At 42.3% G+C, this 25,552-nt stretch overlaps 1 protein-coding gene across 1 annotated transcript in view; it reads left to right on the forward strand.

Moving 5' to 3' along the window:
* The window catches only part of LOC130116305 (adhesion G-protein coupled receptor G2-like), a 34,212-nt gene that overhangs the window by 1,390 nt on the left and 7,270 nt on the right, over window positions 1-25,552 (forward strand). Inside the window, exons 2-17 of the mRNA XM_056284224.1 lie at window positions 1,265-1,585; window positions 2,645-2,690; window positions 2,777-2,850; window positions 2,976-3,241; window positions 3,767-4,009; window positions 4,370-4,412; window positions 4,498-4,535; window positions 4,621-4,751; window positions 4,851-4,944; window positions 10,212-10,456; window positions 10,625-10,850; window positions 11,603-11,759; window positions 12,377-12,541; window positions 16,455-16,577; window positions 17,245-17,290; window positions 17,388-17,491. Of these exons, the coding sequence (XP_056140199.1) occupies window positions 1,265-1,585; window positions 2,645-2,690; window positions 2,777-2,850; window positions 2,976-3,241; window positions 3,767-4,009; window positions 4,370-4,412; window positions 4,498-4,535; window positions 4,621-4,751; window positions 4,851-4,944; window positions 10,212-10,456; window positions 10,625-10,850; window positions 11,603-11,759; window positions 12,377-12,541; window positions 16,455-16,577; window positions 17,245-17,290; window positions 17,388-17,491 (2,322 nt within the window). The remainder of the gene's footprint in view (window positions 1-1,264; window positions 1,586-2,644; window positions 2,691-2,776; window positions 2,851-2,975; window positions 3,242-3,766; window positions 4,010-4,369; window positions 4,413-4,497; window positions 4,536-4,620; window positions 4,752-4,850; window positions 4,945-10,211; window positions 10,457-10,624; window positions 10,851-11,602; window positions 11,760-12,376; window positions 12,542-16,454; window positions 16,578-17,244; window positions 17,291-17,387; window positions 17,492-25,552) is intronic.

Raw genomic sequence — 25,552 nt, forward strand, 5'->3', positions numbered from 1 at the left:
TGTGGGAGTTGAAGCTCGATGACTGCCTGGACTTAACTCGTGTACGCTAACTTGAGAAGGAAAAAACTTCCACAGGACTCCAATGTAAGAAAGGATAAAACAAGTATTTAATTCCACAGTTTGTAGTATCTTCTTACAGGAATATTCAAAGTTAAGTTCTCCTTAATCAGCAAACTGTACTACGGTAAGAAACACGTGTGGCTCAGTCGCTGCTTGGCTTCCACTCCAAAAAACAAAAGGTGCTCCCCCGAGTTCCCTTCGTAAACCCACAAGACCTATCTTTTAAAGCGACAGTAACCTAAATCACGGTTCTAACAGAAAGTTCACAGTGTTGCCTTTTACAAATATCACACTTACATCAAGATGAGTTAAATCAAATGATTATTAGCTGACTTTTAACAACTACTATTAATTAACTTATTCAATGAAATCACTTATCTCAATTTACGTAAGCTATTAACCCAAAACAGACTGCGCTTATTTATAGAACTAAACATATTGTAACGTACACAAATAAGTAGACACGGGTCGGACCCTTTAGTCGACTGGTTAACGTTGTCGCCCGCGGTGTGGGAGATACAGGTTCGCGTCCCGGCTGTGGCGGTTCCCGTGGCTGCCCGCTCGAATTCGCTGCATTGGTGTCCGAAGTGGGATGGTGAGAGCGTGAGGTCATCGGAAGCGTGTGCGTCCAGAGGTGTGAGGGAGCTGATATTCTGAAGCGTGGGGACGCGCTTCCCGAAAGAGAGGGATAGTGTAACGTAGACACGTTAGCCCTTAGCTAATGGGTCGGACCCTTTAGTAGACTGGTTAACGTTGTCGCCCGCGGTGCAGGAGATACGGGTTCGCGTCCTGGTTGTGGCGGTTCCCGCGGCTGCCCCCCGAATTCGCTGCATTTCCCGTTGGCCCAAAAGGCGCAGCCCCAACTGCCCCAACACTGTGCTATCATGTCCGGGCAATATAGGAAAGCGAGGAGGAGCCATGCACATCCGTCCTGGCAGGACGAAGAGCAGAGCAAGTCATTTCTGTGCTGGGACTGCGGGAAACCAGGGAACCAAAGACAGGAGTGCCAGAAGACACAAAGACGCTTCTACCAACAAGTACGAGGGCCTGTCACCCAAGTAGCCGCCACCTCCCCTGAACCGGGAAATGACCAAGGGTCAGCCTAGAGGGGGACTGGCCGGCTCATACAACCTCCCCCCTGAGTAACAGCCCCAGAGTCATTGGACGGATTGGCTCTGGCTTCAGCCTCCATCTCTCCTGTCAGCTGAATGGCAACACCTGTATTGCCCTGGTCAACACCGGCTCCACCATCAGCTTGGTGAAACCAGGGGTCCTGGGGGAAGAAATACAGTGGATGTCAACGGAAGTAAAGATGGAGACAGTTACAGGCCAGTGTGCTAGAATGAAGGGGAGAAGTAAACTGACCCTGAAGATGGGAGGAACAGAAGTACAGCAAGAATTTTGGCTAGCAGACATACAAGAGGGCTGTATCCTTGGACTGGATGCTTTGAGAGCCATTGGTGCGGTGGTATGGGCGGCTGGACCACAGCTGGAGGTGGGCAACCAAGTGCTGAAGGCCATTACCGTACACAGCAATTGTTAAATCCTCGTGTTACGTCCGGCTTGGTCAAGCGTCCCTACAGACACAATTGGCCGGGTCTGCGGGTGGGAAGCTGGATGTGGGTATGTGTCCTGTGTTTTGTTTGTTGTTTTAAAATGAACGGAACGGGACCTTTTCCAAATTCACGCCGGAGCTTTTGTTTATCCCACATGCCAGACTCCGTGTTCGTACCTCCCGACTTCTAACCTCAGCACATCACTAGCCTGCAAGATAACATCTGGGATTCTGGGTAACGCAGTTCCTAACAAAGGCCTATAACAACACATACTCCCTTCTTTAAAAACTAAATAAATAAATCGCTGCACTAGCGCCTCCTCTGGTCGGTTGGGGCGACTGCTCAGGGGGGAGGGGGAACTGGGGGGAATAGTGTGATCCTCCTACGCGCTATGTTCACCTGGTGAAACTCCTCACTGTCAGGGGAAAAGAAGCGGCTGGCAGAGTGGGGTAATTGACCACGTACAATTGGGGAGAAAAAAAGGGGGGGGGAATTACCTCTACTTAACTTCCAAATAACAAAGTTAACATGTTTTTCCCTCATCATGGTGACCACAATGAAAACACACAATGCAACTGTGGAAAATACACCGACTGCTAATACCACAAAAGGTAACAATTGGGGAGGGGAAAAGGGGGGGGATTACCTCTACTTAACTTCTAAATAACAAAGTCAACATGTTTTTCCCCCATCATAGTGACCACAATGAAAACACACAATGCAACTGTGGAAAAAACACCGACCGCTAATGCCACAAAAGGTATTAAATAAATAGTCTCATTTCATGTCCCATGGATAGTTATTAGCTGATATAACTATTAGTGAGATAACAGACAAAAAATATAGTGACAAGATTTATATCAGATTATGTCTGATAATAGCGCTGAATGTTTGTTTCGAGCTGATACAATACTGGAGATGTATGATGATATGGTATGGTATACTTTGTGGAAAGAAAAGATAAGTAACTGCAATTCTCGAAAAAGAAACAGATTTTCTTGTCCTTTTTCTCAAACGTGTCTCCTCAGGTGAATTCAGAGCTTGACAAGTTACAAATCAACTTCCTACAGTTTTGTGCCAATCAGTGCAAATAAACGGTGTCTGTTAAATAATCTATGCATAGAGAATCTGTATATGATCAAAATTTTACTCCATTACAGCGGAGCACTACTGGCTAGAAGTTGCCATATATGTGACGGGAGATGAAAAGAATGAGACAGACATCAGCACTTGGGTATGTTGGCTCGGTTCAGGGACGATGGTCATGGACCTCAGCAACATTCTCCTAACCTTATACTGGGTGTCCTTCATTTGAAATTTTTTTTAAAAGTCTCATTTTCTTCTTTCCTTTTTTTCCAGCTCTACCACCTGTTCCATAATCACTTGGAGAGCTGCCTGTCCCCCAACCCTGCAGAACCAAACACCACAAGCTCAACAGGCTTTCTGCAAACCACATCTGTCAGCCCATCCTATTACCCAACCCATAACATGACAACGTGGTCATATGACAACACGACAACTACAGCACCTCGCAACTTTACCACGGTGCCTCTAACTCCGAACTACAGCTCCACAACCTCATCAAATAACGTCAGCACCATGACAAACCTACATAGTGGGAAAAGGTCACCTGCTCCTTCAACACACGTCACGTCCTCATACAATCACCACACAACTCTTGATGCTAACTACAGCATGACGACACACAACACAACCAGGTGGAGAGTCCCAATCCTGTGATTTCTTGAAAATGAGAATGAAAAGAGTGAATGAATTAACGAACGAACGAACGAACGAACGAACGAACGAACGAACGAACGAACGAACGAACGAACGAACGAACGAATGAATTCGTTACTTTGAGCTTCTCCCACCAAACACTGTGACCACCAAATGCTGGAGGTTATCATTGTCAAGAGTATTTTGCTGAAAGTTATTTAGAACTGAATTATAAACATTAGGTATGGCGAGAAAGGCCGTTTTTGGCACATTCTCTCATTGGATTAATTTCTTGTCATGGAAATGAGTAAAATTAAACCTCAATTTGCCTAGTTTTTTTAAGATCCCTTTACAGGATCAAGAGTGTACAAGATCTATCATTTGATGACAACTGACTTTCAATTTATTGATTTTGTCACATTCTTTTGCAGTACAACGAGTGATGTCAAAACGACATGGTCATATGACAACACAACTACAGCACCTCACAACTTTGCCACGGTGCCTCAAACTCAGAACTACAGCTCCACAACCTCATCAAACGACGTCAGCACCATCACAAACCTACATAGTGGGATAAGGCCATCTGCTCCTTCAACACACGTCACGTCCTCATACAATCACCATACAACTCTTGATGCTAACTACAGCATGACGACAAACAACACAACCAGGTGGAGAGTCCCAATCCTGTGATTTCTTGAAAATGACTGCATGAGAAGAGTGAACGAATGAATGAATGTGAGCTTCTCCCACCAAACGCTGTGACCACCAAACACTGGGGGTTATCAGTGTAAGAGTATTTTGCTGAAAGTTATTATTCAGAACTGAATTAAAAACATTAGGTATGGAGAGAAAAGGCATTTTTGGCACATTCTCTCATTGGATTAATTTCTTGTCATGGAAATGAGTAAAATTAAACCTCAATTTGCCTAGTTTTTTTAGGATCCCTTTACAGGATCAAGACTATACAAGATCTATCATTTGAGGACAACTGACTTTCAATTTATTGATTTTGTCACATTCTTTTGCAGTACAACGAGTGATAATAAAATGACCACTGTCAGTCTATTCCAGGTAAGCAACATGCTAATGTCTTGTCATGATTGTCAAAAGTGCATAAAGAGACTGTTATTTAAAATGGGTCTGTCTGTCCAAACAGGGACTGGAAGTTTCATGCATCAATAAAACTCAGATAAGGTCAGTGAAATGCTGTTTTCAAATGAATGTCTAGCAATCCTTGTCTCCAGGAACATTAACAATGCCCCCCAACCCCACCCTGCAGGAAGACTATCTGCACTGTGTTGCTGAAGCTGAGGCAGCGCATATATCCCTGTTGCATCCTCCATTCGCTGTGTCTGGGTGGGAAAAACTCCACAAACATCCATGTGGTGGGAAAACGTGTGGAAAGCGTGGGTGAGTCCTGCACATATTTAAATACATAATGACTTGACAGTTGAGCTTCATTGAGGATAAGCTGCCTTTATGCCAACAAACGTTTGTGTCATCATGCAGGGAGGTTGCGTCAGAGAAACGACACCACAGAGTGCAATAGTTTCTCCAAACATCCCAACGTTTGCATCTCTACTGGTCCTGTCAATGTCTCCTGGTAAGCTGCCATGCACACTGTGCTTTAACCTCCGTTGTTGTGTTTATGTAGCAGTTTCCTGTGATGTTTGGTCATTCTACAGTTATAGGACAATTTTGTTTCATCCAGTGACAGGCCCCTATGATTTTGATCCACGCATTCCTATTTCAAATTGCTTGAATTGTTGATATCCTAAGAAAGTGTGTTCATTCAAATTTGCATTAAGGTAGTGTGCATAGGTTACAGCTAGATTCCTTAAAGCAACATGAATGTAAATGTCATTTCATTACATTTTGACATCGCTATGACAACATACACTACCGTTCAAAAGTTTGGGATCACATTGAAATGTCCATATTTTTGAAGGAAAAGCACTGTACTTTTCAATGAAGATAACTTTAAACTAGTCTTAACTTTAAAGAAATACACTCTATACATTGCTAATGTGGTAAATGACTATTCTAGCTGCAAATGTCTGGTTTTTGGTGCAATATCTACATAGGTGTATAGAGGCCCATTTCAAGCAACTATCACTCCAGTGTTCTAATGGTACAATGTGTTTGCTCATTGGCTCAGAAGGCTAATTGATGATTAGAAAACCCTTGTGCAATCATGTTCACACATCTGAAAACAGTTTAGCTCGTTACAGAAGCTACAAAACTGACCTTCCTTTGAGCAGATTGAGTTTCTGGAGCATCACATTTGTGGGGTCAATTAAACGCTCAAAATGGCCAGAAAAAGAGAACTTTCATCTGAAACTCGACAGTCTATTCTTGTTCTTAGAAATGAAGGCTATTCCATGCAAGAAATTGCTAAGAAATTGAAGATTTCCTACACCGGTGTGTACTACTCCCTTCAGAGGACAGCACAAACAGGCTCTAACCAGAGTAGAAAAAGAAGTGGGAGGCTGCGTTGCACAACTGAGCAAGAAGATAAGTACATTAGAGTCTCTAGTTTGAGAAACAGACGCCTCACAGGTCCCCAACTGGCATCTTCATTAAATAGTACCCGCAAAACACCAGTGTCAACATCTACAGTGAAGAGGCGGCTGCGGGATTCTGGGCTTCAGGGCAGAGTGGCAAAGAAAAAGCCATATCTGAGACTGACCAATAAAAGAAAAAGATTAAGATGGGCAAAAGAACACAGACATTGGACAGAGGAAGACTGGAAAAAAGTGTTGTGGACGGATGAATCCAAGTTTGAGGTGTTTGGATCACAAAGAAGAACGTTTGTGAGACGCAGAACAAATGAAAAGATGCTGGAAGAATGCCTGACGCCATCTGTTAAGCATGGTGGAGGTAATGTGATGGTCTGGGGTTGCTTTGGTGCTGGTAAGGTGGGAGATTTGTACAGGGTAAAAGGGATTCTGAATAAGGAAGGCTATCACTCCATTTTGCAACGCCATGCCATACCCAGTGGACAGCGCTTGATTGGAGCCAATTTCATCCTACAACAGGACAATGACCCTAAACACACCTCCAAATTGTGCAAGAACTATTTAGAGCAGAAGCAGGCAGCTGGTATTCTATCGGTAATGGAGTGGCCAGCGCAGTCACCAGATCTGAACCCCATTGAGCTGTTGTGGGAGCAGCTTGACCGTATGGTACGCAAGAAGTGCCCATCCAACCAATCCAACTTGTGGGAGCTGCTTCTGGAAGCGTGGGGTGCAATTTCTCCAGATTACCTCAACAAATTAACAGCTAGAATGCCAAAGGTCTGCAATGCTGTAATTGCTGCAAATGGAGGATTCTTTGACGAAAGCAAAGTTTGATGTAAAAAAAATCTTATTTCAAATACAAATCATTATTTCTAACCTTGTCAATGTCTTGACTCTATTTTCTATTCATTTCACACCATATGGTGGTGAATAAGTGTGACTTTTCATGGAAAACACAAAATTGTTTGGGTGATCCCAAACTTTTGAACGGTAGTGTATATTTTGTAATGATTTTTGGGTTTGGGTGGGGCCTATACGCTCATATTTATTATATGTGATTATCTGACAACAGTGAAGAAGCTAGGACATTCTACAAGCCTGCATCGACTTATTCAAATTATTCATCAAACTGTGGTGGTAAGATACAAACTTTTTTTTTATCTCATCATCAATAACTGGACAATAACTTGAGAGTCTTTTTTTTCTTTTTTCTTTTTTTTAGGCAAGAAATGAGAGTTTGTGTAGCATGAGTTTGTGTTGTGTGGCTATTCTGTGCAAAATTCAATTTGAATTAATGACTCCAGACATGGTATGGCTCTGTTTTAGTTCAGAAGAAAGCAACCTGCAACTGCTCTGCCTACTGCAATGAAACAGGTTTGTGTTTTTATTTTTTATATATGACCAAATTATAGCTCAAAAGCTATATGAAATGTTGTCTCTTGTAATGTGACTACTCTATTTCTGTGTTTTAGTGGCATACTATGCATTGCAAATTTCGATAACTGATCCCACAATGAACCTTTCATACATTTCCTCTCTGGTGAGTTCATTTATGTGTTTCATGTGTGGTTTTACATGCCTCTTTGCATGCAGGTGTTCATTGGAAGCTTTTGTAGCTTGTTTAACCATTCTGTTTGTATCAACTGATGGCCACTAACACTGTGGCAATAATCTGCAATCACTACAGATTTCTCTGCTAAAAAAACCTCCACCCTGTGCCCTGGAGAGTAGGTACGTCATGCAGTTATTAAGCTATATATAGATCCATTTGTATATGGTAAACAATTCTGATAATACTGATACCATTCCCTTACAGTACTTCATGTCCATTGCCCATTATTGCATCCTCTTATAAGGTAAAGTCCCACCCCCCATACTTATGCACATTAAGCTTTCCTCATATTTATTTTGCATATCAACTGGATCAAAAGAGATGATGTACTGTACTTCATGAAAACATCTTGCACTGTAAAAATGATATTGAACTTCAGCTTCAAACACTTTATTTATATGGCTCCTGTTTCTTTCTTTTTAAAGGGTGGTCAATTTTTTTTGTGTTTCTGAGGTTTTTCATATCATTCTGTGGCTTCCCAGTAGCGTTCTCTATGTATTCAAATCTGAAAATTCCAATGTTGGTTGAAAAACGTATACACTATTTTACCAGTGTGGGAGAATTTTCTTCTCGACACACTGTTTTTCAAAGGCAATCAATCAAGGTCCAATAGTCAATCAATCAATGTCCCATACTTGGGAGTCTGATGTGAATAGGTTTATTGTTAGTATCACAACAATATACCGAGTTGGTCCATGGAGCAACTGTCTGACCTCCTGATGCACACACCTTTATGCCACGACTTAGTCCCACCTATTGTGGGGCTTAACATTTGACCACACCGTTTTGATTTTAGAGAATAGAATCACCCTAAATGTACACTTAATTACCTCTTTAGTTATAAATAGATTCAACCCAAATTTATACCCCATTATATTTTCATTTGTGCCCTTTAGTGGTATTAACATGTACTATACTGTACTTCTTGATACCATTATTTTCCATAGGTGTTTTGTCGCCATGTAGTGACATAGGATTAAACTACACTTACCCTGCCTTGAGACACCATTATTTCCAGTTGCAACATCCATCCATCCATTATCCAAGCCGCTTATCATATCTAGGATAAAAAAAAAACCAACTGCTTACCACATATCTAAGATAAAAAAATAGCTGCATTTGATTTGTAATAATCATACATTCTACACAGATAAACCCATCTAAATTTTGTTGATTATTAACCTTATATAAAGACAAACCTAAAGATTGTATACTTAAACAAATTATTTTCCACACCAAGCCCTTCTAAAAATCTTTTCCTATATACCATGACATAGTTTCTGCACTTTTAACACAATCGTAACGCTTACACTGTCAGCGAACTGTGTGTGTGTGTGTGTGTGTGTGTGGTGTGTGTGTGGTGTGGGGGCGGGGGGCATTAGCGCCAACTACGTCACTGCTTTTTGCGTACGTAGGGTGGGAGTTTCCATTTAAACAACCCGGAAAAGAACGTCGATGGCGTCCCCCTTTAAACTGACTTCAGTTGCTCAGATCCGTTACGTCATCTCACATCATATCGTAATTCTCATAATAAAGTAGGCCAATTGGAATTGACTAATGCTAAAGTACATACTACGGTCCAGTGTTATACCAGTTTGACCATTCCAGCTGGATTTCAAGATCAGGCTAAGTCTGTGATTGACAGTGATTGAGCAGACTGACAGCAGTTGGGCCACTTGGTTAACGCTGATAAGCTTGTAGCGCAAAAAGGGTTATACGTCTTGCTCTGTCCTCTGCATGGACTACTTGTTTGTCAAGTTATGCAAGCTGGCTTTGGTTGAACAAACTGCAATCAGATTTATGTTTTACGATTATAGAGAAATGTCTGACAAATCCCCACAGTTGTATATACATACAGTAATTCCTGGTTATGATAGAATTGATGCATTTTAAGTTTGACTCCTAAAGGTATCCTCGACATATACATTCAGTGTCATTACATGACCAAGTTTGAATTCATGGCTGACAAAACTACGGGTTTCCTTTTTTCACAGGATGCTGGTGTGAACTGTTGGGGCAGGGTGACAAAGTGAGTCAAAGCATGCTACCATATTTCCTGCAAAGGAAAAACCTTGACTTGCACTGCCTTTTGCTAGGAATTGACATCTCTTCACTTGCATCCTTTCGTTTTCTAGTCTCAAGACTTGTAGGGTGATTGTGAGCTTTGCCCAAGAGGTCCCTATATGTGCAGTCTCGACTGCCTTAAAGACTGTGTTCTACACCAAGAAAAACATCAGTTATGACGGAAAAGTGACCCGAACAGGTTGGTCAAATAGCCACAGGGGAGATAGATTGATGTGTTTTCAGTGTCAGTTTGATGCAGTCAATAGAACAACTGTATAGAATAATAAGCATGCCTAGTAAAGCTTGCAATGTCTGTTTTATCTTATTTGTCACAGCAATTTGCACAGCAATTTCTGGAGACAGCAAAAATCCACTGCAATCAGAATTCACATGGATTTCCTTAAACATGAAGCCCTATGATTTCTGTATCGGGTCATATTTGACAGACATCCTTACCTGGTTTGTATAACTACATATTTAGATACTAAAGGGCAGTTAAATAATGTATGTCAAGCCTGTACTGTAATTGGATTGAATACACATCTTCAAGTCAGACTGCTCACTTGAAATGTTCTTTGTTTTGTTTTTTTCATTTTTTTATAGTCAAAAAGGAACATCTGCATGTGTGCTCCTGAATCAACAGTGTGACCCAAATGTTGCTCTTACAACCTCCAGTCCAAATGCAACATCTGCTCCATTTCAAATATCTGTGCTGCCAAACACCACGTTCAACCCTACAAACACAACTTCAACCCCAAAGAATGCCACAACCACTGCCCCAGACACCACCACAGCTGCTGCTAATGTCACAGTGACAATAAAACCCAACACAACTATCACAACAGTCACCACTGTAAATGTGTCGAGCTCTGATATGTCATCTATGGGTCCAACAACAGCCCCTGTAACCAGCATACCAGGTGCGTTCTCTGCCAAGCTGTGTAAGGGACAGTGTTACATAAAACATCTGAGAATGGCAACAGTACGTTACTTTGGGGAGCCACTCAGGTTTTAGTGCTTTAACACATCACTAGCTATTGTGCTGCAATACAAGGTGTAGTTTATTTTGGGGGGTTTTTTCCCTGCAGGATCATCAGCCACAACAGAGAGCAGTGAGGGGCAAGCCAACAAGCTGCTAGAGCTTACTAGAGATGTGTCCAGCCTCAACTCTAGCCAGGTGGACCTACTCGTGTCCCAGTTGGAGGATCTTTTGGCCGGGCCCACCGTCAGCCTGGCTTTGGGAAACACCACCATCCACATTGTGAGCAATCTGCTGGATGCTTCTCCTGACACACTGGCTTCCTCCTCCAGCAGGTTAGCTGTGTTGAAGAGGGTGATTTGCTTCAATGGAACCATTTTTCAGAATGATTAATTGTCTCTGCTTCTTTGACATTGAAACAGCTACAGACAGGGGGCAAGTTAAAGGAAAAACTTGAATGCTTGACCACTACAGTGAGGGGGTCCAAGGGCTCTGTTATGCTGTGGGGGGCATTTTCCTGACATAGTTTGGGTCCACCTGTCCTTTTAGAGGGAAGGGTCTCTGCAAATCAATGCAAAGTTATTCTGAGTGATCACCTTAGAAACATCTCTATCCTAATGGGAGTGGTCTCTTCCAGGATGATAATGCCCCCTTCCACAGGGCACAAGGGGTCACTGAATGGTTTGATGAGTATGAAAATGATGTAAATCATATGCTATAGCCTTCACGGTCACTAGATCTCAACCCAGTTGAACACCTATGGGAGATTTTGAACCGACGTGTTAGACAGCACTCTCCACCACCATCATCAAAACACCAAATGAGGGAATATCTTTTGGGAGAATGATGTTCCATCACTCCAGTAGAGTTCAGAGACTTGTAGAATCTGACAAGGAGCATTGAAGATATTCTGGAGGCTCCTGGTAGCCCAACACCTAAAACGCTTTATGTTGGTTTTTCCTTTAATTTGTCACCCATCTGTAGGTCTCCTGTAGTATACAATGATAGAGCTGGAATAGATTGACCAACGGTATTTGATCAAGATAAGTGATAATATCGATAAACACAAAACTTGTTTTTGCATCAGGATCATACAGATTGTCGATACAGTGGGGTTGAAGCTGGTTCTTCAAGAAGAAGCTGAGACCATCCTCTCCCAGGCTCTCGCTCTGTCTGTGAAAACAGTAGATGGCAGTAATTTTCAAGAAACATTTTTTTCCATTTCAAACCCTAGCAATGTACAGGTATGACTTACATATTTCAAGTTGTTACACCTAAAATATGTCCATCTTAACTACGAGATAACTCAGATAATATTGAAAACACTTTTCTCACAGGGTTTCATGGACCTTTTTTGACTTCTGCACAAGACTCAGAAGTCCTGACTATTCAAACTAAATCTGTGACATTTTTTACAATATATATTATACACATGGCACATTTTTTCAATGTAATTTTGCAAAGTTTGAGGCTAAGAGAGCAGAGACAACATCCTCTCTGTATTTACTCCTATATTTTCAGACATATGTAATACTCTAAAATAGGTTCTTAAATCAGACTGTCATAGATAGATAGCACTTTGAAAATACTCTCCTTATACGAAATGCAGGAAATTTGGAAATTAGTCTATAACTTTATAATGTTTAAAAACCATTAAAAAAGATTCTGTAAGGTAGAGTCTCTATATCAACTGATTTGTTATAACTCCGGTGCTACACAATAACACTGAAGTTGTCCCAAGCAAGGATTAAAGTACATTAATACTCTACTCCCATCAGAGGTTTGATGTGTTGATGAAGTCTGTTTGTTTAACGTTGCTGTTTATAAAGCTTGTCCGTGTCTTGCATGTTGCATGCTGCAGGTTCACGGGGATTCAAGAACCAGGAGGCATGTGAGGAAAGAGTCGTCCACCCCACAAGGGTCCATCAAACTCCCACCTTCTCTGACAGAAAACCTCACCACTGAGCAGCAGCAGATGGCCTCCAGAGTCCAGTTCAACTTCTACCAGAAGAACACAGTGTTTCAGGTCAATACATATACCCATTTTTTACTCCACTGATGAAAAACAAATGGGTCAGGGCACTTTTCAAGTCTGAGATATGTTAAGCCAATCAGAATAAAGGCTTTTTAAAGGAGAAAAGCTGAAATCTGTAAATTCCTGAACCATCCCTTCCTCTGGCAGCAAAAACAACAAACAAGGTGTAGCAGCCATTGTCACTTGTGTGCCTTCCACTCAGCAGTAAATAGTTCCCACCTGGCATCTGGGTAGTGTAGCGGTCTATTCCGTTGCCTACCAACTTGAGTATCCTGGTTCGAATCCCCGTGTTGCCTCCAGCTTGGGCAGGCCGGAGGCACAATTGGCCGTGTCTGCGGGTGGAAGCTGGATGTGGGTATGTGTCCTGGTCGCTGCACTAGTGCCTCCTCTGGTTGGTCGGGGCACCTGTTTTCGGGGCAGGGGGAACTGGGGAGAATAGTGTAATCCTCCCATGCACTATGTCCCCCTGGTGAAACTCCTCACTGTCAGGTGAAAAGAAGCGGCTGGCAACTCCAGATGTATAAGATGAGACATGTGGTAGTCTGCAGCCCTCTTCGGATCGGCAGAGGCGGTGAAGCAGTGACCGGGAAGGCTCGGAAGAATGGGGTAATTGGCCAGTTACAATTGGGGAGAAAAAAATCAAAAAGAAAAAAATAGTTCCCACCTTTGTAAAAACAACATCCTCGGACTAAAGATAACACAGTCAATCTAATGTATTATAACACTACATCAAACTCTATGGGAACACTGTTATACTGTAGTATTGATTGCAGAATTGGTATATGACCTGTCAAACAGAAGCATCTTCACACCATCATCACGTTTCAATCCTGATTTCCTGCTTGAGTAGATACATTATATGGACATATTGGGACACCTTTCCACAAGATTTTGGAGTGTGTCTGTGGGAATTTTTGCCCATTCATCCAGAAGAGCATTTGTGAGGTCAGGCACTGATGTTGGACGAGAAGACCTGGCTCGCAATCTGCATTCTAGTTCATCCCAATGTTGTTCGATGGGGTTTAGGTCAGGGCTCTGTGCGGGCCAGTTAAGTTCTTCCACACCAAATTCAACCATGTCTTAATGGACCTTGTTTTGTGCACTGGGGCACAGTCATGCTGGAACAGAAAAGGGCCCTCCCCAAACTGTTCCCACAAAGTTGGAAGCATGGAATTGTCCAAAATGTCTTGGTATGCTGAAGCATTAAGATTTCCCTTCACTGGAACTAAGGGGCCTAACCCAACTCCTGAAAAACAACCCCATACCATTATCCCTCCTCCACCAAACTTTACAGTTGGCACAATGCAGTCAGGCAGGTAATGTTCTCCTGGGATCCGCCAAACCCAGACTCATCCATCAGAATGCCAGACAGAGAAGTGTGATTCGCTACTCCACAGAACACGTTTCCACTGCTCCAGAGTGCAGTGGCAGCGTGCTTTACACCACTCCATCCGACGCTTGGCATTGTGCTTGGTGATATAAGGCTTGCATGCAGCTGCTCGGCCATGGAAACCGATTCCATGAAGCTCCTGGCGCACAGTTTTTGTGCTGATGTTAATGCCAGAGGAAGTCTGGAACTCTGTAGTTATTGAGTCAACACAGCGTTGGCGACTTTTACGCACTATGCACGTCAGCACTCGTTGACCCCGCTGTGTAACTTAACGTGATCTGCCACTTTGTGGCTGAGTTGCTGTTGTTCCTTAATGCTTCCACTTTTCAATAATACCACTTACAGTTGACTGTAAGAAATTTCACAAACTGACCTATTGCAAAGGTGGCATCCTATGACAGTACCACGCTTGAATTCACTGAGCTCTTCAAAACGACCCATCCTTTCACAAATGTTTGTAAATGCAGACTGCATGGCTAGCTGCTGGATTTTATATACCTGTGGCAATGAGTCTGAATGAAACACCTGAATTCAATGATTAAGACGTGTGTCCCAATACTTTTGTCCATATAGTGCATGTGTTCATCTTACCAGGTCAGAAAATTCAAGAACAGTATACAGGGTGTCTCCAACTAAGATATAGATACTGTCAGAGAATTTTTATCCTTGGCTTCTTCTGATTTCCACAAAGTCAAACACTGAATCACTGAGAATCTTATAAGATTCACTGCAGCACTATGTAGTCATACAACAGCAACAAACCAAGCTGGTCTTGAGAGCAGACTGACTTTTGAAAGCGTAATCCCTTCCTTTTATACACTGGTACATCCTCTCTTGCATAATTGATGTCCTCCCTGTGTACATCACTTATTTCTTCCCATATCTTGGAATACGCTGATATTGCCAATATTTGATAACACCCTGCCTTGGGAGCTCATGATACCATTGGTGTAAGGAGGTTCTGTATGCAGGTGGTTTGTAACAGTTGTCTTACAATGTCTTTTTGATAGCCTGTGGTGTCGCCATTTGATAAACCTCATTAGGGGCATGAGAAAAGATGCACTTATAACATGTTATTGTTGCCAATATTACAGAACACTGTGTTCTGTGGTAACTCTTGTGTTAAAAGTTTCTGCATACCAGTGTTTTCACATCAGTTGTTTTTCAATGTCTTACTACCAGGCTGTACCTTCTTCCATCTGGTGAACTCAATGCATAACTGAGAATAAGTGAAAATATACGTTTGTGCAAATATAAAAACATACCAACTAATTCGTATAATACATACGTGTGTATATAAAAACATACCACAATACCAGTTAGTATTATGTATCCTGACTCCATTGTACAGCTGGATATCTATTGATGGAGAATGTCTTTATGCATGCTCAATAATCCAGGTACGGAAATCACCAAAAGTTGAATTAGTTCATCTGGACATGTTTATTAAGATAAATTTTTCATCACTCATCTAAGTGACTTCATCAGTCTCAGCTGACTGCAGGTATCCCCACCCCTATAAATAGCAAAGTTGCATAACAACCGAAACCAACAATCGGTTTCATGTGCAAATTACCATGACCATTAACTAGAGTTTACAATGGCCATGTGTACTATTCACAGAGGATTGGGGGGATAGTTGCAATCACAGCATTGTAAGATGGTGACAGATGTACTTAAACAGGCCCTGGTTAAGTGTGGTTATTCCAATTGGGCGTTTGTTAAAGCCAGACGCCCAAACTGTGCACCAGCTGATCGAAGAGTGGAGAAGAACAACAGCTGCCTAAGTGTAGACCAGTGGTGATTCTGAATGTGGCAGGGGTGTTTGAGACGGGTATTTGCCAAACACCGCATCACAGTTGCTTTCAAACTCCAAAACCCGCTGTGCCAGAAATTAGTCCACCCCAAGGATCAGGTCCCGTGGCACAAACAGAGCAATATAGTGTACACTGTTAAGTGCCAGGAGGATTGCCGTGACTTGTACATTGGGGAAACTTAACAGACGCTGGCACAACATAGAAAAGCTAACGTGTCAGGCCTAGGACTCTGCAGTCTACACCCATCTACAGGCCAGTGGCCACTCTTTCAAGGATGAGGATGGGCACATCCTTGATAGGGAGGAAAGCTGGTTTGAACGTGGAGTCAAAGAGGCCATCTATGTGAAGAGAGAACAACCATCCCTGAACCGGGGGGGGGGGGGCTAAGAGTACATCTGTCAGTGATATTAATGGAGAAAAATCTCAGATTTCAGCTTTAACTGGAGTGTTATAGATTTTTCTACACTTGAAACTTAAAAGAAAAATCATTCTAAAAAACACATCTACTTACAACAAGTGGGTTTGGATGATTAGATTATCGTATTTACATCCCTTCACTGCTCTTTTATCACTTAACATAAATGCAAGTATTTTCTTCATTTGAGGGAAACTGGGAAGACATTAATTTGATATGTAACAATACCGGTTATACTTTATCTCTCCGTGTTTTTTGTATTGTTTCCATATGGCCCTGCAGGACAGAGCAATGGGAGGGCGCAGGCTGAATAGTGGGGTCCTGGGGGCCAGTGTGGCCAACCTGTCAATTAAAAATCTGCAAGAGGATATTGTAATTCACCTGAAGAACACAGCGCCTATTCCAGTGAGTCACTTTCATAAAGCTTTCAGATAACTGTGTGCGGTTCTCATGGATTCACTGAATGTTTCATTCCTTTTGCAACACTAACAGAACCAAATGCTGAAGAATGTAATGTGACTGTAAAGCCTTCTATGACTAAATTGTGATTTAGGGCTACAGAAATAAATCTGGCTTTACTCAGGTGGAAACTAACAATAGGTTGGTTGCCCACTAATCAAAGCAAAGGTTGCAAAGGGTATAAGAAAAAGGGTGAACCTGAGTCTCTAGGCTCCCCCAGCCTTGTCCAGTGTTTATGTCAAAAAACAGACAAAGAAGTAGAGAAATCAAAGCGCTATAAACAGAAAAAAGGCATCATGGGAGCCAAATTCAAGAGACTCTTAACAACTGGAAGTAAATAAATCCAACTTATTGAACCATAGGGAAACATCAGCAAATTCCCATCAACATTTTTAAAACTACAATTGCTAAAAGGCTTGGGTAAACTTTACTGGCCAGCACACATTTCACCTTCCATTACGCAAGGTAGCCTCACCAAATGTTATCTGCAACTTACCTCTAAGTGGAACAATGATGTTAGGGTCACCGGCTGAAGATTATAACAGTGTTTCTAAAAAAGAATGACATCAGCCATCAGCCATTAATATTCTGTTTGCCACTCTCCAATTCACAGGGTAATTTTGTGGCTACATGTGTCTTCTGGGATTTTACGCGAAATGGTAAGTTTGTCTGTAGATATCTATCAGAATTTAAAAAAGTCCTGTGAACCATCTTGAGATTTATAATGGTTTGGCGATTATTTTTTTTTACTGCTAGATGGATCCGGTGGTTGGAACCCAAATGGCTGCCGTGTACGGAACAGCACAGACAGTGAAACTATCTGTGGATGTAGCCATCTAACAAGCTTTGCTATACTGCTGGTAAGGGATTGCAAATATTGCTCTCCTTTTCCCATGTAATGATCCTGTGTAGGGGAAACTGGTCTCTAGCCCCACCCTCCCATCCCACCCCAATGACACAGGGAGACCGGGGATGGTTGTAACAAAGAGATGGTTGTAACAAAAAAAAGAGGGAGGATTGTTGTAACAGCATCACTTTCACGAAGAAGGGATGACCTAAGAATCATGTGAGCAATTTCATGCAAGACTACTTCCTTCCTGACCTTGCATGTGAAATTGCATAGCTGTGTGAAGAAGTATGCAGGTTTTACTGCTGAAACACTGATTTCTCAGGTAAGTAATTTTACGGACCAAGTCTATATTTTGATTGGTACTGATACTGTTGAAGTTGGGATTATGTAGCTTGTATTAGATTAGAGAGTAGTCTCTTAGGTGAAATGTGAGGCATTTCATCGATGCTAATTTTAAACCATCATGCCGCTACAGCTAGCTAAACATTGGCTGACAGGGGTGGGGATGGTTGTAACACCTTTTAAAAACGTGGTACAAGTATCCCCATAATGACAACTAAACACAAAAGTAAACATAGAATGTGACAAAATTACTTCTTTTTTTTCTTTTTTTTTTGAAAAGAGACAAAACGAACAAAATCAAGCAGACAGAAAGCCAGCCAAAAACAGATCAAAGAAGGATGAGGATTTGGGCACCTCAGAAGAGAAAGATTTCAGCATTTTGAGATTCCAAACCTAAAGAAAACTGGATCTTGTAGATTTCAAGTTCAGGGCCCATGAAGTCTGCACCCCCGGCTGACCTGCATACGTCTGTCGTCGTCGTCGTCGAGGAGAACCTCTTTGCCGCGGATGTAATACCAACTTTTAGGTGCATACCGCCACCTACCGTACCGGAGTACGCAAAACAGGATCTAGTTTAAATTAGTCTGGGGAAAAAAACCCTATGGTATTTAGAAATCTGTTACCCCTCTCTGTGTTTCCCACACCTTATCCCCATTCGTAATATCCCCTCCAAACCCCGTCCTCGTCCAGCCTCTTTCACTCTTTTCACTCTCTGTTGCAACCTTACCCTTTCTGTCTTCATTATAATTGTCACAGTGCATTATTACGTGTTCCACATTTTCAGTTATTTCACTGTGTGCGCACCTTGGTGAATTTACTTTTCCCAATAGAAACAGTCTTAATTAAACCAGTGTGAGAAAACCTTAACCTGGATGAAACTACCTCCTTTCTTCTACTCTCCCTTTAACACTGTGTCCTGTCTTTTGTATTCTATAGCATATTCTGGCCTTACTGTCCTCATCCCACTTTTTCTGCCAAAGTTTCGATATTTTTTTTTATTAGTGCTTTAGCGTTCCCTTTTCCAAATGGTATGTCAATTATATGCCTCATACTTAGTGATCTTTTAGCCATCCTGTCTGCATATTCATTGCTCTTTATTCCCACAAGAGCAGGTATCCAATAAAATTCTGCACCTATTACCAATCTTTGAATTACAAATAAACATTAAACATTTTCAAACATGAGATGTTCCCTGATTGACTTCACAGTCTGTAAACTTAAAAGTACTGCTGCAGAGTCAGTACAAAACACCACCCTGCCTGGTCTCACTTCTTCCACACACTGAAGACCAACGAGCATTGCCATCATCTCAATTTATAATTTATCTATAATTTTATTCCCTAAATTAATTTGAATTTGTTGGATGTATACGCCTGTTCCTACTTGATCATTCTGATCTGTTCTGATCTCTTACCAAATATAGTAGCTTTTTCTTTATCTGTTACAGCAATTATTTCTCCATCCTCTAGCGCTGGAATTTAAGTGTAGTTCATTTTGCCACTCATTTTCTTTAACATAATCCATACATCACCTAGTTTCAGTTCTCTACCTATAGTAGAACAGTATTTCCTCCATGCATTCTTTTTACTGGATGTGATAACTCTACGAGTAAGAGTTTTTTTTTCCTTTTATAGTGTATTAAGTTCTCTTGATTCAAATTACTCCTTAATACTCGTAATGCTTTATTTCGTTCTCTAACAGCTTTATCACATCCACCATGGCACCACTTTCCTCTTCCCAGTTATTCTACTCATATGTATGCTCTTCAAAGCAGCATTCAAAATTACATTAGTCACTATAAAAGCACATTCTTCTGTATTACCATTCATTGAAACTGAATTAACTCTCTCTATGCAGTTATTCTTCAAGATCTTCTCAGTCAGCATTTCCAAAGCAGCGTTTCTTTAATACATATTTTTCTTGGGCATGCATATTAAATTTATAGAACAAAAAATTAGAAAATGATTGCTTCCTATGCTTGAACTAACATTAACGTCCATTCACATGAGCATGCTATATTTTTAGAAACTAGCATTAGATCTAGATATGATAGATCACTTCTGTATATGCCATCATTAAGACAGACTGGTGATCTTTCTTCCAACAGTTCTTCAACCACATTGCTGTTATTATCTGTGTGTTTACTACCCAGTAAACTATTATATGCGTCAAACTCACCGTACCAGATTTCTCTTACTACCATGTTCAGTTGCATTAAACATTTCAACACTCAACTTCTTGCATAGATTGTAAAAGTTGATTATTTTGAGATTGATATTTGCATTACACACTTTAATAATAACATATTCCATGTCTGTTGGTGGGCGGCACGGTGGCGCAGTGGTTAGCGCGGTCGCCTCACAGCAAGAAGGACCTGGATTCGAGCCCCGGGGTAGTCCAACCTTGGTGGGTCATCCCGGGTCATCCTCTGTGTGGAGTTTGCGTGTTCTCCCCGTGTCTGTGTGGGTTTCCTCCGGGGGCTCCGGTTTCCTCCCACAGTCCAAAGACATGTAATTAGGTGAATTGGCTGTACTAAATTGTCCCTAGGTATGAATGTGTGTGTGCGTGTGTGTGTGTATGTGGACCCTGTGATGGCTTGGAGGCCTGTCCAGGGTGTCTCCCCGCCTGCTGCACAATAACTGCTGGAATAGGCTCCAGCATCCCCGTGACCCTGAGAGCAGGATAAGCGGTTCTGATAATGGATGGATGGATGTCTGTCTGTCTGTCAGTGATGGTAATATTAGAAAAGCAATGCTGCGGCATCCGGGCAGCGTAGCAGTCTATTCCGTTACCTACCAACACAGGGATTGCCGGTTCGAATCCCCCGTGTTACCTCCGGCTTGGTCGGGCACATCCCTATGGACACAATTGGCCGTGTCTGCGGGTGGGAAGCCGGATGTGGGTATGTGTCCTGGTCGCTGCACTAGTGCCTCCTCTGGTTGGTTGGGGCACCTGTTCGGGGGGGAGGGGGAACTGGGGGGAATAGTGTGATCTTCCCACACGCCACGTCCGCCTCGCGAAATTCCTCACTGTCAGGTGAAAAGAAGCGGCTGGTGACTCCACGTGTATCGGCGGAGGCATGTGGTAGTCTGCAGCCCTCCCCGGATTGGCAGAGGCAGTGGAGCAGTGACCAGGACGGCTCGGAAGAGTGGGGTAATTGGCCAAGTACAATTGGGAAGAAAAAGGGGGGAAAATCCACAAAAAAAAGAAAGGCCATGCTATCTTTTATCAATGTAACACAACCATCACCTTGATAGTCTCCCCCGTTGTACTGAGCTGAGTTATATTCTGGTATAATAAAGTCAAGATGGGGTCTTAGCCAAGTTTCTTGTACACATAAGACATCCTGTTGTGGTTCTGATTCTGAAAAATATCTCTTAAATCATTGGCCATAAGCAATGAGGCTTCTCGCCTTCCATTCCAAGTGGATCCAAGTGGATCACCATAAAAACAATATTAATCATTACCCTGAGACCCTCCATCAGTGTTTACTTTCAACATTTCATGAATAGCCTCTGCTTTATATTCTTTAATACCCAAAAACTCTGCGTTCACCACTGTCTTAATTCTCTCACTTTTTTTCTTACTTGATAGCCACATTTACTATTTTAGAATTGAAGGCTATGAAACTTGTCTGATTTGCCACCAACGAGTCCTCTTTCACCTTGCATTTATTGGAACATTGAGTCTCATGAATTATTGGAGCTCTTCCTGTTCTGTCTTTCTGCATCTTAGGCCTACTTGTTCTCTGCAGTAAAGGCCTAGGGCTACCACTATTTCCTTCACCACCCACCATATATGTTACTGTACTTTGCATTTCATCATTTACTGTCTTTAAAGTTTCTGCACAGGTTATAATCATATAATTATTGATTACTTTGTATTTCTGTACCTCTTTTGCTTTAATCTGGACTACACACACCCCATACGCAGCACTATGTTCTCTTCCACAGTTGCAACATCTCAGTATTGTGTCTTTCGCACATTTACCATAGTCATGCTTGCCTCCACATTTTGCACATCTTTGTTCACCGTGGCACTGTTGGGCTATGTGTCCCATTCTTTGGGATTTGTAGCATCTCATTGGGTTTGAGATATATTCTCTTACCCTATAATTGATCCACCCCATTTTAATCTCTTTAGGAAGTGTGCTCTGGAATTGCACTAACATTGACAGACTGTCCTTCTTTATACTGTCTTTGCTTTTCTGAAGTCTCTTAACATCTAACACTTTCCCCCCTCTGATATCTTTCTTGACTTCCTCCCTAGTTATTTCTAGTGGAACATTTAAACTGACACCTCTCAGTTTAGCCACTATACCAAGGATATGTGTTGTGATCCTTACACTGTCAAGCGTATCTAACTTGAGGATTTTGTCTTGTTGCTGTTTATCAATGGCTGAGATAAGGACTCCGGTTGTTAAGGAATTTGGCAAATCTGATCTTTCAAAATGTTTCAATTGCTTTGGTCATTCGCACTGGGTGAAAATGCACTGTCTCTCTCCCAAACATAATTACGACATTCCACTCCTTCTCCGTCTCCCATTGTGCTGAATCTTCCTGATCAGCTCTTACTTTTATTTTGTAGTGGCCCTTCACCTTGACTACTAAGATCTGACCAAGCTTCATTTCTCTCTCTCCTCTCTAGCCTTTTCTTTCTTCTATTTGACACAATACACCATTCCATATCTTCCTCATCCCATCCCTCCAAACTTTCACCCATTCTACACTCACAGTATGGTTGATTGCAATCCGACACGTTTTCCTGGTCTTGAAAAGTTTGGTTGCACAAAGCATTATCCTCCTTCTTCTCCGTCTCTCTCATCATCCATCAGCTTCCTCACTTTACATACATCTGTCAACACTGCAACTCTGATTAAACAGATTACACACACACATACACACTTTTTTGTTCACTACCGGAGGCGAGGTAAATGAACTGGCATTTTGGTGAGGCTACGACAGCATCCTACCCGGCCCCTGATTCCCAGCATACTGGCGTCTAACACCCAGTCCTTCAACAACAAGCTGGACAAACTTAATTGCTGAATAAGCTGTCAAAGGGACATGAAGGACTGTTGTGTGTTCTGCTTTACAGAGACTTGGCTGGGCCCTAATACACCTGATAGGGCTATACAACCAGAAGGTTTTTCTGTACACCACATGGGCTGTTCCATTACAACTACTGGCAAGGTAAGGGGGAGGCATAGGGTTCTTTGTTAACAGTTCATGGTGCACTGACATGGAAATAGTCTCTCAGTCCTGTTTGCCAGTGTTGGAACAACTAACAATAAGGTGCAGACCATTCTGTCTCCCAAGGGAATTTCCCTGTGTGTTGTTAACTGCTGTCTACATACCACCACAAGCCTGGATGAACTGTATGGAGCAGCAGGCAGGAGAACTTGTACCCTAAGGCCATTTCAATTGACGTTTCACAAAGCCCCCCCCCCCCATTTACTGTTGCTACACTCGTCAAGCTTTTCAGAACCATCCAGGAAGTACTTCGAAAACACCAAAACACAAAGGAAGAAGGGAGAATTCTCAGAGAAAGAACGTTTTGTATTTTGGAGTAATTTATCCTCAATATCATATCAAGTCAGAAGGTGTTACGGTATGTGGTGGAGGGATACATTCAGAATATTAAAATTAACATTGACTTGCGTGGACTCCGGACCGCCGGGTGCAGCTGTAAGTGAGGATAAGGCTTACTGGTTGCAATCAAAGAATGCGAAACCCCATCAACTAATTCTGAAACATACCCAAAATGACATTGTGGACCAATTGTGATCTTGCACTGTAGGGTAAGGTAAATATTTCAGCTATTATTGGAATCTTTTTCAAAATCCATTGCCAACATCATCATATTATAGTGTTGACTTTGGCCAGGGTACACCACGGTGCTCTTTTATCCAGGCTATTCCAGGGGTTCTGTTTAGGCTCCTGGGGGTTGGCCGGACTGGGACCGAGATTTTTGATGAAATAAGGCTGATGAGAAGCCTCTGCGGGTGGGTTGATTTTGCTGAACGGCTGGTCCTCACCTGGAGCTCGCGGAGGGGGGAGAACATTTTGAAATAGGCTGGATATGGGGAGGACAGACTGGCCGGAGACTGTCCCAGAGCCTAGCCGACCCTCCCTGTGGATCTTTATGTTCTGAAATGACAGTTGGAACCTGGCTAACCTGTGATTAGGATAACAAAGTTATGTTAATGTGCTAGCTATCGCTAAGTTAGGTATCTATGGCCACAGACTAAACTGGTTACATTCATCAGATACCTTGATAATGTTATTTTCATTCATTCATTCATCATCAGCCGCTTCTCCGGGGTTGGGTCGCGGTGGCAGCAAGCTAAGTAGGGCACTCCAGATCTCCCCAGCAACGCCCTCCAGCTCCTCCTGGGGGATTCCAAGGCATTCCCAGAGAGAAAGAAAATCACATCCCCTTCAAACGTTTTGGAAACTTAGTATGCGATTTGCAGCTCCCATAGGCACACTGTTTTGGCATTTTGCTGTCCTTTGAAAGCTTGATGGACCTCTCTCACATAGAAACCATTGCTAAGGTAGGATTGGACAACAACTGCTCTGGGGTGGTACTTTGCAAAAGGTCAGTTGTGGCGGGGGACTTAATCACTCTAACCTGAAATATGTGCTACCAAAATTTTACCAACATGTCACGTGCCCAACCAGAGGCATTAAGACTCTCAACCACCGTTACTCCACATTCAAGGCATCTTGCAGTTCTATCCCACGACCTCATTTTGGGAAATCTGACCACCTGTCAGTGCTCTTGCTTCATGCCTACAAGCAGAAAGTGACGTGCGCGCAGCCCATGGCGAGGATAGTACAGTGCTGGACTACAGAACACGAATCCAAACTTCAGGGATGTTTTGAATCAACAGACTGGTCAATCTTTAAGGATTCAGCCTCAGGTTTGGATGAGTATGCTGAATCACTCACTGGCTATGTTAGATTCTATGTGGATAACTGTATCCCAGTACAGACTATTCACTCCTACCCCAACCAGAAGCCTTGGATTAACAACGATATTCACCTGAGGTTGAGGGAGTGTACCACTGCTTTTAAATCGGGGGACAAGGAATCCTACAAAAAAAAAAAATCCAGGTTTGACCTAAGGTGAGCCATCAAAGCCGCTAAAAGAAACTATTGGGACACTGGAAAATGTCTACAGTGGCTGTGACTTGCGGGGCATGTGGAGGGGGCTGCAGGCGATTACAGTCTATAAATCTAAACCCAGAGTGGCTATCAACACCTCTGCCTCTCTCCCGGATGAGTTTAACAACTTTGATCCATACTTTGAAGCTCATAATTTGGACCCAGTGACACCAGCACAGTGGCGACCCATGAAGTCGATCTACAGGTGACAGAGACTCATGTGAGTAAAACTTTCAAAAGGGTTAAGGCTCGTAAAGCTGTTGGCATGCATGACATCTCTTCCCGTGTCCTCAAGGCATGTTACACTCAGCTATCTCTGACATTTTTAACTTGTCCCTGTCATTGTGTGTGGTTCCACTGTGTTCTAAGAAAACCACTGTTGTGTCTGTACTTAAGAAAACACCTTGCTCTTGCCTTAATGATTACCAACCTGTTGCATTGACCTCTTTTACTATGAAGTGCCTGGAAAGATTGGTAATATCATATATAAAAGGTAACATTCCTGCTACCCATAACCCATTACAGTTTGCCTACTGTTCCAGTAGATCTGTAGATGACAC

The sequence above is a fragment of the Lampris incognitus genome, chromosome 8 (assembly GCF_029633865.1).
Source record: "Lampris incognitus isolate fLamInc1 chromosome 8, fLamInc1.hap2, whole genome shotgun sequence".
Lineage (NCBI taxonomy): Eukaryota > Metazoa > Chordata > Actinopteri > Lampriformes > Lampridae > Lampris > Lampris incognitus.